The sequence below is a fragment of the Ctenocephalides felis genome, unplaced genomic scaffold, assembly GCF_003426905.1.
Source record: "Ctenocephalides felis isolate EL2017-DRISC unplaced genomic scaffold, ASM342690v1 CF-g0.4_SCAFFOLD_03571, whole genome shotgun sequence".
Taxonomy (NCBI): Eukaryota; Metazoa; Arthropoda; class Insecta; order Siphonaptera; family Pulicidae; genus Ctenocephalides; species Ctenocephalides felis.
Window position 1 is genome coordinate 36,254,227 of NW_020539725.1, and position 22,037 is coordinate 36,276,263.

The 22,037-nt window shown below is 29.5% G+C and overlaps 2 protein-coding genes across 2 annotated transcripts; one reads left to right on the top strand and one right to left on the bottom strand.

Moving 5' to 3' along the window:
• The first annotated feature begins 1,296 nt into the window (after nt 1–1,296).
• On the top strand, nt 1,297–6,240 carry LOC113385984 (protein timeless homolog). The gene is made up of 14 exons (XM_026623799.1): nt 1,297–1,562; nt 1,635–1,777; nt 2,339–2,519; nt 2,592–2,726; nt 2,941–3,063; nt 3,130–3,241; nt 3,515–3,743; nt 4,009–4,188; nt 4,272–4,395; nt 4,545–4,708; nt 4,798–4,934; nt 5,367–5,526; nt 5,961–6,041; nt 6,114–6,240. The coding sequence occupies exons 1-14, from the start codon at nt 1,461–1,463 to the stop codon at nt 6,238–6,240; spliced, it is 1,998 nt and encodes a 665-aa protein (XP_026479584.1). The 5' UTR covers nt 1,297–1,460.
• Nucleotides 6,241–8,000: 1,760 nt separating this feature from the next.
• On the bottom strand, nt 8,001–10,488 carry LOC113385985 (leucine-rich repeat-containing protein 32-like). The gene is made up of 4 exons (XM_026623800.1): nt 10,405–10,488; nt 8,906–9,003; nt 8,367–8,782; nt 8,001–8,191 (listed from the first exon to the last, which is right to left on the bottom strand). Exons 1-4 carry the CDS (start codon nt 10,486–10,488, stop codon nt 8,001–8,003), a joined length of 789 nt encoding a protein of 262 aa, XP_026479585.1.
• Nucleotides 10,489–22,037: the final 11,549 nt, after the last annotated feature.

Genomic DNA, 22,037 nt, shown 5'->3' on the forward strand with positions numbered 1-22,037 from the left:
AAAGAAATATAGAAAAGATATAAGCTACCCCTCGGAAACTTTAGCATTATCTGCTTTGGCAATACAATCGTTGTTTATGGAAGGCTCCCTTCTATATTTACTGTGTTTTCAATAAATACGAATGAATTAGCTTAAAATATTAAAACATGGATTTGAGTGAATGCATTTAGAGCATAGCATTTTTGTATCGTAGGCTCTTTGGGCTTTACCAAGAAGCCCCTATTTACCCGATACGGTATTTTTATTTAATTCTACCTACTAAATCTGGCCAGTGTATCAGATTACAAGGTCAATAAAAAAACTACTAAAGTTAGTACTAAACATTTAAAATAAAAACATATGTTTGACTTATACATTTGTTACTTGAATTTAAAATAATAATAAAAAAATATAAAAAGCGATGAGTAAATGTATTTTTATTAGTATTTGGAAGCAATTTTGTAAGGATTTTACATTTCCCAAACATAATAGTCTCAAAAAGCGCAAAGAATCTTGCCAAGTATAAGCCTTTTAAGAGCTAGCATATAGTGTCTCAAGTTTAAACATATTGAGTCAAACAAATTTTTATAAAAAAGAAAAATCTTTGTTAGTTTGTAGGTCCATTCGTAAAATTTGTATAATATAACTTTTTAATGTAATTGGTACAATATAAGTTAACAGATTACCCCGGTTTTTTGTTTTAACTGAACAGGGACCCTTGAAGTTGTCATGGACCCCCGAAGTCTTTGGGAACCATCAAGTTAGAGTAATTTATGTTATATTATATTGTTTTGTTCTTATCAAAAGTGAAATTTTCATATATATTTTATCGTCAAGCAAGAAAGGAGATAAGATTTCAAGGAAAATATTTCTTAAATAAAAAGTTAATCATTTTGGTAATAATTTAAAATCCTATAAAGTTGGTGATAACTGAGGGTATATCGTGATAGGAGTACCAATGGTTTTTTATAAATATATATATGAAATGTTATTCCTAATAATAATGATCAAAATCGTCAGTTCAATAATAATGATCAAAATCGAAAACGCGTTCAGTTTTCTTTTGTTGTAAAGAATACGGTTGACCAAATTGTTAAAAAAAATTTATACAGAATATTTTGAATCGCAATTTTATGATATTGAACACCAAAGAATATATAGGATAAAATAAATTAAATTTGCATTTTATTTTATATATTTAGATGAATTGAATGACATTCTCGAAAGCGACATCTATATTTCGACGAAGAACATATTTTTACCCTAATTATAACAACGGGTCTTCCATTGTATTATTTTTTTTACCGCCATTTTCGCATGGCCATTCAGTTGTCAAATAAATGTGCGTCTTACCTGTTGCGTTTTAAAATTTTAGGTTATGTCGGTTTGTTTTAAAATTGTTTTTATTGTATAAATTAGTATTTTAGTGAGTGTTTTACGTGAAACATTTTTAAAAATAAGCTTTAATTAAGAGACATTCGATGGCTACTCTATTAACAGATTTAGATGCTACTTGTGCTAATTTAGGTTATCATGAGCCGGATAGGTATTATGCAGAACCCGATGCTTTGCAAAATTTGAAGGTGAATTCTTATAAATATTGTCATTTAGTTCTTTGCATCACAAAATTATATATTTTTCATTTACGCAAACAGCATTTGATTTGGATATTAAGGCGAGACAGTGAAACTCATGATTATCGAAGACATTTGGGGCGAGCTAAGGTTCTTCGAACTGACTTGTTGCCTATGCTAGTCACCTATTCTAAAGAAAATGAATTATCAGATGTGCTTTTGAGGTATAATAGTTTATTAAGATTGTCTTTGTTATTTGGTATTGTAAATTATAGAGAATCTTTACATATTTCTTTCTTCGAAAATGATCTGATATGTATTTGAACAAATGCAAATCAGATTGTATATATATATATATATATATATATATATAAAATCAAGAACTATTTCATATAACATAATTATTTCATACAATTAAAACAAATTTCAAGATTAGAAGACACGAAGTAAAATTTAATTAGAGATCTATTCAAATAGCAAACTCGAGGAATTCAAACTCAAAATTCGATTATTGCTCTGTGCACACTTAATGAAACTAATGTGCATTTTTTAGAGCACTGAAATAAATAGATTGCCTTTCAACTACTACAATTCTTCAATTGTTGCTTTCTCGATATTTCAAACTCTTTGTTACATGATTTTCATAAATAGTTAGACCTAAATGAATTTAACTTACATAATACAAATAAAGTTATTGTGTTACTGATACATTCAGTATATTTTTGTAAAATTAATATAGTAAGCTAAATTATAGTGAAATTAACATAGTATATTATCTTTTTAAGGTTACTTGTGAATTTAACTAATCCCGCTTTGCTTCTATACCGTGAGCAACTGCCAACGGATGGTCCTGGAAGAAAAATTTACTTGGAAATTATAGAACATTTACAAAGTTATAAAGCTGCATTTGTTCTAGAGGAAGTATGGATCGTTTTGAGTACAAGATTGCAAGAAGCTTTAGATATTGTACGAAATAATGAAATAAACTTGATATTCAACTTTTAAGTTTATATTATATTGGAAACTTTCTTTTTATAGGATTGGGCTGAACGTAGCGAAGATCATGGATTAGTCATTGAAAGAATACTTGTATTAGCAAGAAACATCTTACAAGTACCTGCTAGTCCAGATGCTGAAAGAAGAGCTGATAATGATGCAAGTTTACATGATCAAGTAAGAAATATAAATATCAATAATAAAATACAAATTATGCAATTTTATATATTAGACACATATGCACATGCATGTACTTAATGTTTATAGTATAAATGTGAGTGAGCAATAACATTAACAGTACAAATAGGATTTGTTTCCATTTATCATCAATTTAGTTTTACAGATTAATATTTATAAATGGATTTCTTCACTTGTAACTGAATTTTTTCAGGTGCTATGGGGGTTACATCAATCTGGATTACTGGATATTGTTTTGTATATTACAAATACTCAACAAGAAAATCAGTATCATCTACATGCTATAGAAATAATTTCTCTTATGTACAGAGAACAGGTAAAATTTATTGTAAAAAATTTAAATGTTGATGCTAACTTGTAATAAAATGTGTTTATTCTCTAGAATGTAGAAATATTAGCTAATTCTGAGCTCCAAAGAAGCACTTCTGAAAAAGAGCGTGATGAACAGGAATTAGTTGCTGCAAGAAAACGGGAACAAGCCAAGATTAATAAATGTAAGAATATATCAAATTTTATTAACTTTTATTACTATTGTTAGTAATATATATAATTCTTTATATATTCGAAAAAGTTTTTTTGAAAAAAAAATAATTGAAATTATTTAAAATATTATTTGAAGAATATATACTCTAAAAATAGTTTTCAACCAAAGTTTTTCATTTTTAATCAAAAATAAGAATTTGGATTTTAAGTTTTTTTATTATCATAGCAATGTTTCTTGAATATTTTCGTAATAATGTAATATTTGTATATAATTTTTTGCACAGCTGTGGGCGCAACTCGTATGCCGCCGTCAGGACGACACTCACGTTTTGGAGGCACCTTTGTATTCCAAAATATAAAATCAATTTCTGATAATGATATGATATGTCATAAAGTGGTGGCTGGACCTGAAGAATTAAATTTGAATAAACTAAAAAACCGAGTTAAAAAACCGAAAAATAAGATAGTTATTGATACTAGTTCTGGCGAAAGGCGTTCAGCGTTTTCGGTCAGGTCAGTACAAAAAGCATTAAAACATTTTCAGCTAAATATATTAAATGATGGTAAATTGATAAATACTTGAGTGTATTTGGTATCTTTACTTAGTCTTTATTCATTTTTTTTTTAAATACTTTTGAAATTAGATAATTTTTATTAGATTTGTTACATATTCTATTCTAATTTTAATAATTAATATATCTACCAGTTCCAATTGTAATTAGGACAATTTCGAAAATATTTCTTCCATCTATATTGATAAAATTTATATTTTTTACAGATTATTTTTACGTGAATTTTGCTTGGAATTCTTGGCTTCTTCTTATAATACAGTAATGAGAGATGTTAGACGCATTGTTACAAGTTCTTCAAGCACTCCTGATGAATCATATTTGCTATGGGCTGTTCGATTCTTTATGGAATTCAACAGATTGAATGGTTTTCGATTAGACTATATTAGGTAATTAACTTAAAGCAAAATAGCTAAGTAAAGTTATTATTATTACATGATCTAGAATAGTTTAAAATTGAGAATTTTTTTAGCGAAACGTTAAGCACAACATGGTTTCACTGGGTTTTGAGTTGCTCAGATAAGTATATGGAAATGGCAGTTACCGATAAGAAAAATATGAGATTGTGGAGTCGTAGGCTTCATTTAGCTTTGCAGGTAAGTTTATGATGTATCTTTCAATTAAAATTATCATATCGTTCAAAAGCTGAATTACACTATTTAATTTTAATACTTTTTTCTGAATTTTCTGAAGGTCACATTATTGAAATAATGTAGATATTACCAATGAAACTAATTTTTTTCAGGCTTATAGAGAGTTTCTTATGAGCATTCAAGCGCTAGTGAAGTTGCCTTCGGATGAAGCAAAAGCATTAGCGTTATCTTTACAAAGCAATGTATTTTATGTAATGGAATATCGTGAAACAGTAATACATTTACTCATGCATTTCGATGAATCTAAAAATTCACGGTTGGTTGACAATATTATAATTAACATGAAAAATACCTTATATATATATATATATATATATATATATATATATATATGCTAATTTTCAGATCGTACTTGAAAGATTTGATTGAAACTGCTCACATATTTTCACGAATGCTGGAGAAATATTGCAAAGCTCAAGGCATGCGCGGGACAGTTATGATTCAACAAAAAAAGAAGCAGAAGAAGAAGAGTGGCACTAAAAGTGAGTTGAAATGATTTTTTGAATATACTTATAATCTATTTTTCGTTTTGTATTTTTATTTATACTCATCTTTGATAGTGAGTTCAATTTGTATTTTTTAATTCACAACAACATATAATATATTGTTGTTTGAATATTTTATACAAATAGCAAGTACAAATAGAATATATTTTTGGTTTATGAATGATATTTGAAAATAATAAATTGAAAGAATATAGCACATTATTCCATAAGTCGGGTCTCAGTTCAGTGAAACCTTTAACATCTGACGCTTTGGGCATTCACCGCCTCATCTAGCTCAAAGTTACAATAGCAGTAAAATACTTCTATTATTGACAACAATAATTTTATAGATTTAATATTTACACTAATATTGTATACAATTCTATCTGCATAATCCTTACCTTTTCGTATTTTTATCTTGCCCCTTAGAATCTGTTCCCAGCCAGGAAGTGCCAAAAGTTTCGCCTGAAGATCGTTGGTTGGAAATCGCACAACAAGTGACAGCCGTGCTTACTTCTGACGGCGAACAAATACCCACTGATATGATTCCATTCGACGTTACGAGTGAGGTTCCAATTGATGATCAGAAGTAAGTTAATCACAATTTATCTAAAATAACTTTTTACCATAATTTATCTATAAAAAAATATTAGACTGCTTGATTCGCGTCAACAATCCTGTTTCTTTTAAAGGGAATATTTGTTTAGCGTTTGATATGCTTTTCTGTCGTTTTCTAGTTTTTCTAATGTGTGCGGCTAAAAATCTATCAAACTGAAACCATGTTGCATGCCAAATAAATATATATCTGTATATTTGAAATAATCTGAACGAACCTTGAAAACAAATTTTTTTGCTTCATATTTCAGTTACAATTGTACTACAATACAATTTATTAAAATGATTTGAAGATCCTTTATGTTTACATAGTTAAAGTGTTTTATGTAAGAGAATTATATGAAACTTGTATCTCAATTATATAAAAATTCTATCAACAAGATTTTTAAAAATATAATATATTTCCAGGGAAGATTGTGTGAAGCGTATTCAAAACTTACTTAAACAAGAAAATTTTGAACAAGCCATTGGTCTCTTGAGAGCTGCTAGGTAATAACAAAAAATAAAATATTTGAATAAACTGAGGTCACAGATATAACATTTATCTTTGTTTTTTTTTAGAGAGGTTTGGCCTGAACATGATTATTTTGGAGCTATGAATGTGCAGCCCGAAGAAGAGCAAATGATTCTGTATGACATCTTTGTTGCAGATATAGGAAATAAAGGCAAGTCTGCATATTTATTTTAACAATATTTTGCTTTGTATTAATTTTAATGAACTCTACATATTTTGGGTTAAACAATGTACTATATGCTTTTCAGTGATTTAAGAGTTCAAATTACCACATTTATATTTTAACTAGCATCAACTCAAGTAATTATCAGAGCTTTTCGTTTTGAATAAAATTTATTTTGGGTTTAATGTGATAATATTTATATCCGAAAGAACAGAAAAAATATTTACTCAGCCGACATTTTTGTGATACTCTCGTATAAAACGAAGAACCGTAACATCGAAACGGCCATAAAATAAGCAAATAGGGTTTGAATGCTTTTTAAGCAAAGTAAACATCCAATTACGCATCAATAAGTACGAAAATACTGCCAGGAATAATTTGGTCGCAGACCAACCGCTGACAAAAAATATCACATATATACATGTTTTATATTTTGAGATGTAGGTTTATAAAATCAGTGTTTGCCCATTCTTTCTTAGGGAAGGAATTATTTGTTATAAATTGAAAATAAGTCATGAAATATGTAAAACGCCACCTGAAATGCCAAATCTTTTTATATACAAATTGTATTATAAAAAACGATAGATATGAATTCCCAAATTGAGTGTGATTTGTAACACGCTAACGTTATTCAAATGATTGAAGCACATTAAACTTCATACTTTTAAATTAACTACTTATTTTTGTTATTGCTTGGCTTTGTTATTTTTATCAAACACCGTCGCCTGGGTTGTTTTCCACATGTCTATTTGATAGAATGGCATCCAAATTCTGTCTTCAATTAATAATTTTTTTTTTGATATTTCATGATCACTCACATTTATTTTACTTAACTTGCTAGACACTTTTCAAAGTGTAAAATAAATTACTAGACATTATGCAAAACAAAACACCCTTGGAAAAAAGATTTAATTATCTTTAACTTGCGGAACAATGTCTGTTGAGGAAGCGGAAATACTACCAGAGCAGTAATTCTATTGCAAGTCAAGCATTTTAGTTTTACTACGAAATCATTTTACAATATATTGTGCCGGCACAGGGAACAAAAAATGCAATTCTCTGACTTGATGCAAATACAAAAGAATTATAATTAAACAAACCAGATAACTAAACTGTTGCAGTAAACGCATATTTTTGGAACACAGAAATAAAAGACATAACTCGGAGAACTTTTTGTTAGTGAACTTGGCGTTCGCGGCAATTCATGAATTCTATTTTATTCATGTGATGGCCAGAAAAATAAAAGTAAGTTTTTTGTATTAATATTACGATTAGTTTGAATTGAAAGAATTTCAACTAAATGTAACTTATATTTATTTCATGCAGTTTTTTCTACAAATACAACTTACATATTAACATAGAAATCTTATTTAATATTGTCGCATATTTGACACTTACATCTGGCATTTATCATTATAGTTACAAGTAATGTACAATTTGTTAATGAGAGCAAAAAAGTATTATAAAAAAACTCTATTTAAATATCTACAATATGATATACCTATATATTTTAAAATTTTTGATTGTAAAAATATTTGCTATTATTTCTTGGATTTGCACATGCGTTGTGTTTACAACAGTCAGGTCAATAACGATTATCGCGCACAAATTAATATTTTTGTCACCACAAATCGATATCTTGATCATTTCTTCTGAAAGGTCCATTTGAAGTAATCATTTTGGCACTTATATCTTTTATCAGACATCGTTGGTCTACGATCTCTGAATAGTTTTACTATCGTTGCTGTTACTATTAAAAACACCACAATGCCTAGCACTGCCAGTAAACCTGGGTGACCCGCAAAACTTTTTCAGGAGGATGTTCTACTAAAGCAGATGTTTTAACAATTGGTCGTCCCTTCGTTTCTGCCACCCGCTTTTGAGGCACTGGTTTTGTCAAATTTGATATTCTGTCGGTAGTATTGATAGGAATTTGCCTTCTAGGCTTATTTACCCTAAATACTTTGATTATTGGTATGGTTTGGAAGTATAATGAGATTCAGTTTTTATTTTTCGTGTAGGCACCGTCGGCCGTATCTGATTATTTCTGAATTATTAAGGTTTTTATTTTGCACATAACTGTCGTTGGCGGAACTGCTTGCGATTGTACGAAAAATCTTCAATTTATATACATTACTAATGTTATAAACTATAGGCTTCTTAAAATTAGAGCTCGTGTTTTCTTGTGCTGGTTTTTTCTTCGGATTTATATTTATAATTTTACTAGATGTCGCATGAATATGAGTTGTAGTTTCTTGAGATTCTGTAGTGCCAGTTTCTATAGTCGTCAAATTCCAGCAGCCTTTTCTTAAGTTGACACCCGTCAGGATTATTTTTATTGCCAACCAGTTTGATTCCTCGCATGTTAAATTGTTTCCTGCAGCGTGCAATTGAGTCAGGCGAGGAAAATTTAATAGAAAATTATCTCCTAATGTTAACAAACCATTACCTTCTATTCGTAATATTTTTAGTTCTGGTAATGTTAAGCTTGGCATGGCGCGCAGTTCATTATATGACAAGTCTAGAACCTCTAATTCCGTTAAACTAAAAGTTCTATAGAATTTACAGTGCTTACAAATTTGTACTTATGTTTAAAATCTCAATTCGCTCGGTAAAATTGAAGGAATCTCAATTAGATGATTCATAGATAGGTTTAGTTCTTCCAAAGTTTCTAACCTACCTAAAGCATCATCTTGGATGTAGCTGATTTGATTATTAGAAAGATCTAGCTGTCGCAGATAAGGGTAGCTGTCAAAATCACCGTCTAATATTTCCTGAAATACAACATTATTTCTTTGTATTTATTTCATGTTTTTAAAAATGGAATAGTTCATTAAATAAAACTTTCAATTTCTAAAATATAACTCGCCAATATATCTATTTTTTACAATATTTTCGATATTTTTTGTGAAATTGATTGATTTTAATTTTCATTTAATTGATAAACTTTAAATGAAGAACGACAAATTAAGCTTTTTAATATGCTTTATCTTTATCGTTTCAAATTCAAATTTTAAAATTGGAAATAATTTTTTTGTTTGTGGTGTTCCTTATATCAATTTTTTGAACACATTAAGTCAGCGGTTTCCAACCTTTTCTTCCTTGCGCCCCCCTTTCGAATGAAAAAATATGGCATGCGCCCCCCCCCTTCTTATTTTTCTAACAATTTAATTTAATATACTTAATATAACTGAAATTATGCCAAATAATACACATATTATAAAAATATACATGCAAACATAACTATTTATTATAAGAATTTCTGTTTTACATAAGTAAGATCTCACAAATGGTGATAAAATTTCTAAAGCATTATTTGTCAAAGTAGGAATCGTCCTTTACTGGTAACCAAAACTTAACAATATAGTTTTCGTCCTGAAACATCTGCTCAATGTGCTATCACTAGATAAATCAATTATCATCTTCTGCTCCGCTTTTGAATGACCAAAATCATCATGATTCTCAATGACAAATGGATTTCTAATCCATCCGTATTTGGACGTAATTAGATAGTAATGCGAAATTGGTTTCGTAGACTAGTCATGTGACTGATATAATAATACATCTTTACTTACTTCGTTTCATCAGTAACACAAGTAATTTTAAAAGTGGGAAACATGTTAAAGTTATAAAGTTATTTGATACTAGCTATACACATTCTAATTTTTTTCATAAAGCCGTAATCTTGTCTTTCTGAACAAAAGCTGAAATTTGAGATCCTGCATTGATTTATTTAAATCGCTAAGTCTTTAAAAAATATCAACTAAATACGCAAATTTTCGAGGAACTTTGTGTCCTAAACAAGATTGCTCCGTCTCTTTTGTTATCAGCAAGAAATATAGCAATTTCTTTTTTGAGCTCAAACGACTCTTAGAACACTTTAAGTATTTTGCTGATTTGTTTTTGACACTTACTCAGCATTTAATAAATAATATTTTTGAAACAGTTTTGCGCCCCCCTTCGAACGGTATGGCGCCCCCCTAGGGGGGCGCGCCCCACAGGTTGGAAATCACTGCATTAAGTGTTAAAATGTACAAAATGAATATTCTCAATATTTATTTGTTTTTTTTTTTACAAATTGGCTGCTATTGTTTTCTAAAGATATACTAATATGAACATATTATACTATATATAATATGTTTTTGTGTTTGCAAAATTATGAATAGATATCTAACCTGTAATTGATTGCCAGCAAGATCAAGCAGCATTACGGATCTTGTTAAAATTTCTGGTACGTGGTGCAAACCTGCTGCAATCATTCTCAATTCCGTAAGTCTCCTTGAAATAGCTACGATAGCGTTCAGCCCTGCTCCAGCTTGGAATTATGACTCAGATATAACTTGGCCAGCGCTGGTAGAGCTTGAAAAGCTCCCGCAGACGGTCCGAGTAATTTGTTATGCGTCAAATCGAGAACTGCTAATGCTGACAGATGCGTCAAACACGACGGGTAGATGTAAGCCAAGGAATTTCTGGACAAGTTTAAATACGTGACATTTGGCACGTCCAAGAAAGCGTCGTGTTCCAAGTCTTCGATCGAGTTTTGCGATAGATCAACTACTCTCGTAACTCTGCGAATATTTTACTTTGCAAGAATGATAGTTCCTGTACGCTGCTGTTACGAACGACAAGACTGCGGACGTTCGCGTAGTCTCGAAAGTCTAGAACATTGACATCGACATCTTCGCAGATCACAGACACATTGGTTAGGCGAGTGCAATTAAACTGCGCGGTTATGCTATTTGATGTCACATTGCCTCCGTTGCAATTCGGATAAATCGTTGTTAGAAGCATCGCGAACGACGTGAAGAACAAATTCTGCGCCGACTGCATAGTGCGGGGTTCTTTTTCTCGTTTTTTTTTTTTTTTATTTTAGTGTTATTCCTTAGTGTCGTTCGTTTCTTGTATTTTTTCGTCTTCAGTCGTTTGTAACAATCGCAGACGCTGTGAAATACGGGGTAGCATTTGATACTCCCCGGAGTCGTTTGTTCTCATTCTCGGATGACTTTAGTTCTATGTGTATCGGTGCAATACGTTTGTGTTCGCAGCCAAAGCTTTGGGTATGTTTATCTTTGAATAGGAGTTGCTTCTATGGGCTGATTGTAGCTCGAAGCTTTCTCTCTTCTCTCTCTCTCTCGACAAACGGGTGACCTGCGGAAAACAAATGTTGTTTATGTTTATTTACGCTCGAAAATGCGGTTGAATACTTTGCTTACACATAAAGAGAAATGTATTCAAACATATTTTTACTCTATTTTACAAGCTAACGACCTCGTGGTAATTAGAAAACTCGAATGCGACCGACAAAATAAGCTACGTGGTTAAACGAGCTTCGTTCTTTGCTATGAAGCTAATTAGTTTTCATGAATGAGTTTGGGGAAAAACTTTAAATAGCGTATTTAGCAATACCATTTACAAATAGTATATTAAATAGAAATGCAAATTATTGTAACAAAAATTTAATGTTGGTTGATCACGGGTGATTTAATTGAAACACAACATTTTTTATATATTTTATACATCAGGTCCCAGTTTTTCTCTCTCATTTATCATTTTGGCCGTACCTATGTGTTTTTTCGTATAAAAGCATTCGCCATTGAAATACTCGGAATTCTATATGTGTCTGTTTTCTATTCAGAGAGACTTTTGCGTTATTATTGATTGCGCTCGCGTGTATTACTAGTGATTCATATGACTGTGACTCAATGGAAGATAATAATTTTCCATAACTATCATTTAACTGCGATGGAAAATGGACAAGTAAAATAGAATTTTATGATGTTTTCTAAGGAATATTACATTATGGCAGTAAATTGTATCAATTTGTGTGAGCATCGTGTGGTTACTGGCTATCAATAAGCAAAATGAAAATAGTAACATATTCATTTGTTATATACTAAGGAAAGTTTATGTTCAATGACTTAGGGTAGTCATATTACATACATTACATATTTTTATAGAAATTTATTTAGATCTAGAAGAACTGTTTTATTTGCAGTTAAAATTTAAGTTTTAATATTTTGCTGATATTCTGACGTTGTTTAGATTTTAAATTTTAAATAATTGTCATTAGAATAAAACTAGACATTTCTAACAGAAATTATTACAATTATAAAAAAAATCCAGTTGATTATTTAATACTTCAAGCCAAGTTGCAAGCTGTCAAACGATGCTTTTATTTAAAATCTAGCCGCTGAAAGTAATAAACTATTTGAATCATGTGAATTTGGAGCTCTTAGGCAAAATATTTGGGATGTCATTTATAGAGAGTTAAAACTATATAAATAAAATTATGATATAATGCGGAGACCTCATCGATAGCCAAGTAATCGATTTAGTACAATTCATATTTGGATTTATAAAACTACAATGTAGACCAGAGGCATCATAAAAATTGTGAAACTTGTTTCATCAAAGGTTCAGATTTTTTGAAAATGAAATTATTCATTTGGTACTCATGGATAGTAAGATTTGTCAAATGAAAACTTAAAACATTATAATATAAAGTATCACGAACGCAGCACCTGTTTATGCTTTTGAATCTAAAAATTTTGCAAACCAAGGTTTTGAAATAATTTGTATCCAAAGATTTATCTGCAGGTTTCATTATATTTTAACTTTTGTTTAAATTGATGGAAATTATATGGGAGATTTCATCTTGAGGTATTTTTAAAAAATATTTTATTTATTATACTTATATAATAATTTACAAAAATAACTTTCGAAAATTGTTAAAGAAAAATTGAAAGCCATGTCGATAACTTTTAGCCTTCAAATTTTCCGGAAATCAATTGCGATCATTTGCAAATTATAAAAAAAAATCCAGTTGATTATTTAATACTTCAAGCCAAGTTGCAAGCTGTCTCAACGATGCTTTTATTTAAAATCTAGCCGCTGAAAGTAATAAACTATTTGAATCATGTGAATTTGGAGCTCTTAGGCAAAATATTTGGGATGTCATTTATAGAGAGTTAAAACTATATAAATAAAATTATGATATAATGCGGAGACCTCATCGATAGCCAAGTAATCGATTTAGTACAATTCATATTTGGATTTATAAAACTACAATGTAGACCAGAGGCATCATAAAACTTGTGAAACTTGTTTCATCAAAGGTTCAGATTTTTTGAAAATGAAATTATTCATTTGGTACTCATGGATAGTAAGATTTGTCAAATGAAAACTTAAAACATTATAATATAAAGTATCACGAACGCAGCACCTGTTTATGCTTTTGAATCTAAAAATTTTGCAAACCAAGGTTTTGAAATAATTTGTATCCAAAGATTTATCTGCAGGTTTCATTATATTTTAACTTTTGTTTAAATTGATGGAAATTATATGGGAGATTTCATCTTGAGGTTATTTTAAAAAATATTTTATTTATTATACTTATTATAATAATTTACAAAATAACTTTCGAAAATTGTTAAAGAAAAATTGAAAGCCATGTCGATAACTTTTAGCCTTCAAATTTTCCGGAAATCAATTGCGATCATTTGCATCCACATTCTCAAACTTTATAGATCGAATTTCGTGAGTTCGATTTAGTATATCTAATAGATATACTAATCGATAGGGCAAATTATTTTTATTGAATTCAAACTAATTTTTGCACAATATCTTTATAAATACATATTGGATATACGCATCTTGCATAATTTTCTGTGACTTTTACATTTTTGCACTATTAATTGAATAATAAAAGAACTAAATGAATTTACATAAGGTAGATCCTCCCCTATATTATACCTCGTAGATAAGCTTCCAGCTGTGTAATGGGTATTTGCTAGTTATAAATGTTCAGCGTTTTATACGCTTTCTTCATGAATATTCAATAGCGCTTTGTAATTTAATGATGGCAGATAAACAAAAATGCATGGAAAATGAATTTTCCGAGTTCCGTCATAATGGAAATAATTATGGATATATAAAATATATTAAATACACATTTTTTTATATTTGTATTTAACATATATACGTTTTTCATTTAATTTATTTACTATACCTATGGCTTCTAACGATTATTAAACTTTGTTGTAGGAGCTTTTATATGAATATTTTTTATATGAATACATATTCATATGAATAAGTTATACAAATTTGCAGGCATTATTTTATTTTATTTTGATATAGTAATGATTCTATTTTTTTTTTTTAAAATAGAAACATTATGATTGTATAAACGTCATAAACTTTTCTCAAATGTTTATATATTTTTCTTGATAGATTTATTAATTTAACTGATTTGATTTAGAACTGATAATTATTTTATATACAGTTCATCTCTTTTATGAGATAATAATTTCCATAAAAGTGGATGGATTGTAATTTACTTTTAATTTCTTTGCTTGTGGAATACATTAGCCCTACTATAATGAAAATAATAGCATCCAACTTACGTGAAATATATAGCGTTAGGTTTGAATAGTTATAACTTGATATGGTTATATCCAACTTTATTACATTTTTATGGTAATACGCCGCATATTTATCTCCAGAATAAACATTTTAATAACTGCTGTCCGAACTCAGTCATAATGAAGTTTAAATATCTATGACTGTAAATTTTAATCATAAACTATATTACATTTAACGTAATGAGATAATGGATAATGAAAGAAATATGTCGTAACTTTCATAGCTAAATCTTCTAATTTAGTATCCCATAAGCTCCATATACTGTAATTCAGTGAAATAATATATATTCCAACGCGTTTTGGCTATTTCGATCAAATATCATTTTTATTCATGACATCATCATAATTAAATTGTATATAGACATCAAGAGAGTTCGTATATTTTCAATTAACTTTTGATTAACAATCATAATGCCAATCATGATATTATGTAATTAGTTTTGTTTTATTTTTCATTTATAGCGCCCGCGGTTTGTTTTGGCAGTCGTGTTTATGAATTTTTGATTTTTCATCATGAATACAATGTGAGCCTATGCAACGATTTTTATATGTCGATTTTATAGAAATAAATATATTTATCGCACGAAGTATCAACCGTTTTCATCGAAATATTGATGTGTTTACATTTTATATCAATTAATGTTTTATACTATTATTTTCAACATATATTTCAATTACAGATATGATTTAACAGCATATAATCTTCTATAATTTTTTATCTGTAATTTGTTAGTAAACCTTTTATTATTTTGACTAAACAGTTTTATAGGGGGCTGCAGTCATTAGCATATTGTAAAACGGTTACTCTCTTTGTTTTTTTTTTCTTTTTTAAAAAGGATTAAACATGCAAACTAGAATAGCTAGAAGTGTGTCATGTGGCATTTTTACTGAATGTACTGAAACTAAGGTCTATTCAATCCTTATATAGTATATTGTGTTATATAGCTGTTTCAGCATTGCTCATATTTCCCGTTGCCGTCATTTGGTCTGCGTTTAATTACCATCTCGTCCGGTCACGCAGGGCTTTCCTGGACATTCCGGCTTCCAAAACCTATTTCCGAAATGGAGATTTTCATTATAACCGAAAGAGTTTCCTGGACATTCCGGCTTCCAAAACCTTATTTCCGAAATGGAGATTTTCATTATAACCGAAAGAGGTAGAAATATGCCTGATGTCAGGAAGTGCTCGGATTGCTCGAACTTTTTTAACCGTTTGCTCTGCAAGTTATTGCATTTTTATTGTGGTGCTTAATACATTTTGCCTTTGCGTATACGAAAATAGCACTTTGTTTCTTGTTTTTATGCATGTTCTCTAGCGCGTATAATATATTTTTTAATAGCAAAGCTTAGGGATAGAAAATGCAAAATGTTTTTAATTAAAATTTGGAACCAAATTTGAAAATTCGTCATATAAATCATAAATATAAATCATTATGTTCATTTTGTTTTTAGTAAAGATTTGCATGGCTGTTTCTTCGTATCTGTTGAAATTTTGTTTACCATAATAATTCTTACCACATTTGAAAATTCGTCTATAGAAATCATAAATATAAATCATTATGTTCATTTTGTTTTTAGTAAAGATTTGCATGGCTGTTTCTTCGTATCTGTTGAAATTTTGTTTACCATAATAATTCTTACCACAGTGAATTCATGGTTTTATACTATAAATAAACTAACAGCTTTAAATATTGTAAGTCTACGATAAGTTATTAAATTATAAAAATGATTTAAAATTTGGAATAATGAGCCTCGCTTTAGACATACGACGTGTAGCAAAATCTTTGTTAAAAATAAATAGTTGCGACTATGTTGTTAGTTGCTGAATTTCAATTATTATTGACAAATTCGTAACTTGCCATGAGGCAAAACGCCACTTACAACTCAGAAAATAATGAAAGCTTAATTTATCAAGCAAGGCTAGTGCAATGATATTTTTAACCATACACATACTTGTCAAATTTTGAAATAAGACGTAGAAATCTGCATAACAACAAATTAAATTTTTCAGCAAACAGAAAAACTTTCTTCAAATATATTCATTATTATTGTTATTTATGGAAATTATTTCTTGGCAAGAATGATACAATTTACGACGCGTTAAATATAACTCACGACCCTCATGCATTATAGTAATTTCATGTAGATTTATTAATGAAATTCTCAGACTGCTTGCACAAACTATATCTTCTATCATCTCTTGGCAGAATAGTTACAAACGTAACGATATCTAATATTTGATTATATATATAATTCAGAATTTATGTGGGACGATTAAGTTGCCTTGTGATATAAACAGAGAGCTTTTCCTATGACAGGTATTTATGTAACTGCTTGTTGTTCTGGATCCTTTGACTAACACCTATGAAACTGTAATAAAGAAGTCCGTTTTTTTTGCGAAACTCTATTTTCTTGCTCTACGTTGTTATTACATAAATTTGCAACTGTAATTTCGTTTATTTGTAATTACTTCGTGTTGATACATGCAAATTACTGTTTAACAATGTAGATGCTCTATATAGGATAAAAGATGAGTTTATTCATTCGTTAAATTAAAAATACGAGGCATAATTCGTAATTTATGAGAAATTATAAAACATATGGTTTTAACAACAAGTGGTCTTTTTCGAAGTTTTAGTTACAAAAACGCAAGTAGACCAAGCTCTCACAATGTGGTGGTAAAAATTGTTCACAGTTTTATTGCCTTGAAAATCGGTCTCGATGTAAATCGAATCGCCTGTTTCGGAAATTTATGAAAACATGTTCATACATATATACGGTGTACCTCATACTGTATATAGTATCCGTAGAGATCTAATAATTATTACACTACCGCTTGGTATCAATGCGGCTCATACCTGTATGCGGGTTCGTCAAAATACTGATAAGGAGCACAAAGGAGAGGTGTTATGTTCTGTGCAAATACCGTTCGCATAAATTATCAATACGCTCAAATTATATGCAAATTTGTGTTGATAGTAATATAACCCGAGACTGTCAGTTTTAGAACAATGTAAGTCAAATATTGTTGCAACTACTTCATTATTATGCAAGGAAACTTAGTTCTTATTGTTTGCACAGCAAGGATAATTATTGATTTCATTATTAAATTCATAATATTAAATTGATCGAAATGGAACATTGTTGGTAACTTCAATTAAGTTGAGGTCTTTAGCTTAGAATTTTTTTTGCAAAAATATAATACATTATGGAAAATGATTAACGATGCTAATGGCTATCTTTGTCTCATAATTAACTACTTCTTCTTAAATCAAAATAAATGTATTTGAAAATTTAAATACTTAAAATGTGTATATCGATAAAAACATCGTCCGAAATTCGTACTGAAAAAAATTCATCCGAACAAAAGCTCTAAGGATGTTTTCACGATATTTTTAACTATGAAAATATGTATCTGCAACTGCAATATATTTTTACGAAATTTAACAGTTAAAGAACAATCGTAATTTTGATCTCGCTCTTATTTGGATGCATTTTTGTTTGGATTATGAGGGTTTCCGTAAATATATTCCACTGTCGGCATAGGAATTTTTAGGGAGTAAAAATAGGCGCCGCCTGTGCCACATAGCTTACGTGTTTTGGGTTTTTATATGCGCCGTGTCTATCGTGCATGAGAGCGCACTCATATGCCGTGGAACATTTCAGCGGTCTGGAACTTTTGGATTTATCGAGTAATTTTTTCTGGCATTTTACACATAGTAAATATTGGGATATCGCTAGTATGAGATACCGTTATTTTTATAGATTGAGAATCCTTGTATAAAATATACAAATTAAACTTTTCAATTTACTTGCCTCAGCAATCTCCTTTGGACTTCAGTACTTTATTATATTTTTAAAATGCGCGTAATCTATATTTATTAATTTAACAGTAAAAGAACAATCGTAATTTTGATCTCGCTCTTTTTGGATGCATTTTGTTTGGATTATGAGGGTTTCCGTAAAATATCCACTGTCGGCATAGGAATTTTTAGGGAGTAAAAAATAGGCGCCGCCTGTGCCACATAGCTTACGTGTTTTGGGTTTTTATATGCGCCGTGTCTATCGTGCATGAGAGCGCACTCATATCCGTGGAACATTTCAGCGGTCTGGAACTTTAGGATTTATCGAGTCATTTTTTCTGGCATTTTACACATAGTAAATATTTAGATAATGCTAGTATGAGATACCGTTATTTTTATAGATTGAGAAATCCTTGTATAAAATATACAAATTAAACTTTCAATTTACTTGCCTCAGCAATCTCCTTTGGACTTCAGTACTTTATTATATTTTTAAAATGCGCGTAATCTATATTTATTAGATATATTTTCTTATCACACTTTAGTGTCATAAGTGCAGTAAACGGAGCGTTTTAGGTCTGAATTTTTTACTGTGCTCCGATTGAATGAAATTTGGAAATTAGTTCATCTTACCCTCAAGTTCAAAAGTGAAAACACAATTCGGGTTGCGTTATCACCCCCGGGGGGATGACGCCCTCTTCTTAATTGAGTAATTACATTTTTTCAAAATAACGTTGGAAATCGATAGAAGAACTAGTTATAAGAAAAAAAAATGTCTTTTATAGTTTTTTAAAAAAAACTAATACTTTTCAAGTTACTGGCCACTAAAGATTCATATATTTTGGCATTTTCCTTCGTTTTTTTGCAAATATTTCTTAAAATATACATTTTAACGAAAATCATGTAATGAACAAAATAATGCCAATAAAAATCTTAATAAATCGGTATTACATAAAGTGTTCTAAGAAAAATGTTAAGCAAGATTTGAAAGAGCAAAGTCGTTTTTTATTTCGTTCAAGATTTAATTGTTGTATTTAAAGCCATCTAGTGTCGAGGTTTTACATTTTATGCCTTTCGGTGAAATTGGGTTTTATAGTGCTCAACATAAGCTTTAAACGCAACCCGAATTGTTTTCACTTTTGAACTTGGGGTAAGATGAACCTAATTCCAAAATTTCATTCAATTCGGAGCACAGTACAAAAATTCAGAGGTTATACCCTTTTTTCCTCTCCGTTTACTGCACTATCATATTTATTAAAATAAATAAATAAATTTTAATCGTCTATTATTTCTGATACTTGGATATCAAATGACAAGCATTGCTCCTATTCAATAAAATGGAAAATATCATTTATTCTTATACTAAATTCAGAAAAATCTTTTATGTCGAAAAATCAGAACAAAAACGATTGAAATTAATTCTGTATCTTTGAACGACTTCTTTAGGGCAGAATTAGTTTGAAATAGTAGTTTATTCGAGTGCTTCTGATATATTCAGCATTATTTTGTATTTTGAGATGTCGATTTTAAGTCATTAGGTTAAACTAGAATTCAGAACATGATACATGTTTAAAAATTTGATGATTTAATTCAAATCGCATTTTATTTTTGAAAATTGTCGTACAATTTGTGATAAAAGTTCTAATATTATTATCGATCCAAAAACCTTTAACCTTTCGAATATATAATATTTCACTATTTGGCGCGAATTGTGTGTTGATCTGGTAGTTCCAGGATCGCGGTTTTGGACCTCTGGCATTTGGCTTACAGCGTATACTGGTCGACTACGAAATGACATGCATTTCGTAGAGGATACCGCTAACTCGGCCTCGAATAATGCTTTGTCTCGGAAGGTATTCCCAAAATGATATCCTTGCGTTTCTGCAAATGCTCGTGTAGCTCTCTTCTGGAATTCTAGAATTCCTGTGTAGGTATATGTTAACAATTTAATGTTTTATTGCTGAATATTGAATTATTTCGAAGTTTTGGTTTATGTATTTTATTTTATTCTTTTGCTAAGTCAACGAGATTATTTAAATTCTATTTATACTGTTCAAATTTCAGCTTTAAAAGCTGAAAATATGAAACTATGTTCTTTATTTATCTGAGACCGTATTTCAATATATCGCCCGTCTAATGGCAGTCCGTAAGATTGCAACACAATTTGTATTATTTTAACTCATTGAAAGTTTCCATTCATTGAATTCTTTTTCTTCCCAAATAAAACTCAATGCTGAACTTTTCCATTTGCACAACCTCAACATTTTGAAATCACTTTTGCTCAATATTGAAACGCTTCAGTGCAGCTTCACAATTGCATATTTCATTCTCAAACGCGAGCGCCCTCTTGTATGCAAATCATATCTACTTTATAAACAACAAAGGAAATGTATAAGTCTTTTCCAGTTTTGAACGTCTGACGTCTGGAAAATTGGGACCAGCCAAACGCGAAAACAAGCACTCGCCACGAAATTATTTAATTTTGCTATTCAAACTTCTTTAATCGTAGAATTCTCAAAGCGGAAGTCAAATTACAATGCTAATTAACTACGAGAAAGATTTTTTTAAATTATTCATTGAATAAGAGTTCTTTGTAAAAGTTACAATTTTTTTACACTCTTTTGTTTAATAATATATTTAAAATTCGAATTTATGAATGTGGAATTTGTATTTCTGATCAGTTTTAATATGTAACATTTAGTTAGATTCAGAAATTGGATGGTTTCAGTGATTTACCAGAATGCAATGCTCCTACTTAAGCCTGGTATATTGCACTGCATGCTAATTTTTTGTTAAATAAATCTCAATTTTTAACATTAATAAAATGCACTGCATGAATTTGATAAATGTATTAGTAAATTAAGTTATTTATTTTTATCAAGTAATTTTTAGCTATACTATAATAGTTAATTAATACTATATTCCGTAGAGTTAATATTTGAAGAAAAACTTTTGCTTCAACTTTTTTTTCATCCTAATTTTCATTTCACTAACGTGAGTTAATTTTGCAATCAATATTCGTCCAGATGTAACTTTCAACAAAGGCTTTCGTATACATGAGGCGCTACTCATTGAGACTTGAAACTTTATAATTGGATTTTTTCGAGTTGATTTTGTCTATAAACTTTTTTTCATTGCAAAGAAATGTGAAAAAAATCCGTAATTTACAAGATTCAAAAACTTCATTATTATTTTCCATTAAGACCACGAAAGTTGAGAGGTTTTACAATACTCCTTATATCGAGTAGTTTTTATCATTATTCGTTAAGTTGAAAAGTTTTTTCTTATTATGAATGGATGTATGTGATTGAATGTATTATAATAATGTTTGATGACTTTGGAATGGGCTAATTAATTTTATTAACAATACCAATTATTTGCGTGTTTATCCACCACATATATTTTAATAATAACAAACTTGCATGATTTCAACTGTAAGTGCGAACTTTGATTTAAATAAAATTTGAATAAAAATCTATGATAATTTCAAGAATGATAATTAAATAAAATTTGAATAAAAATCTATGATAATTTTAAGTAATATACGTAGGTACATTTTCGCCCAATTGCGATAGGCTGAATGTT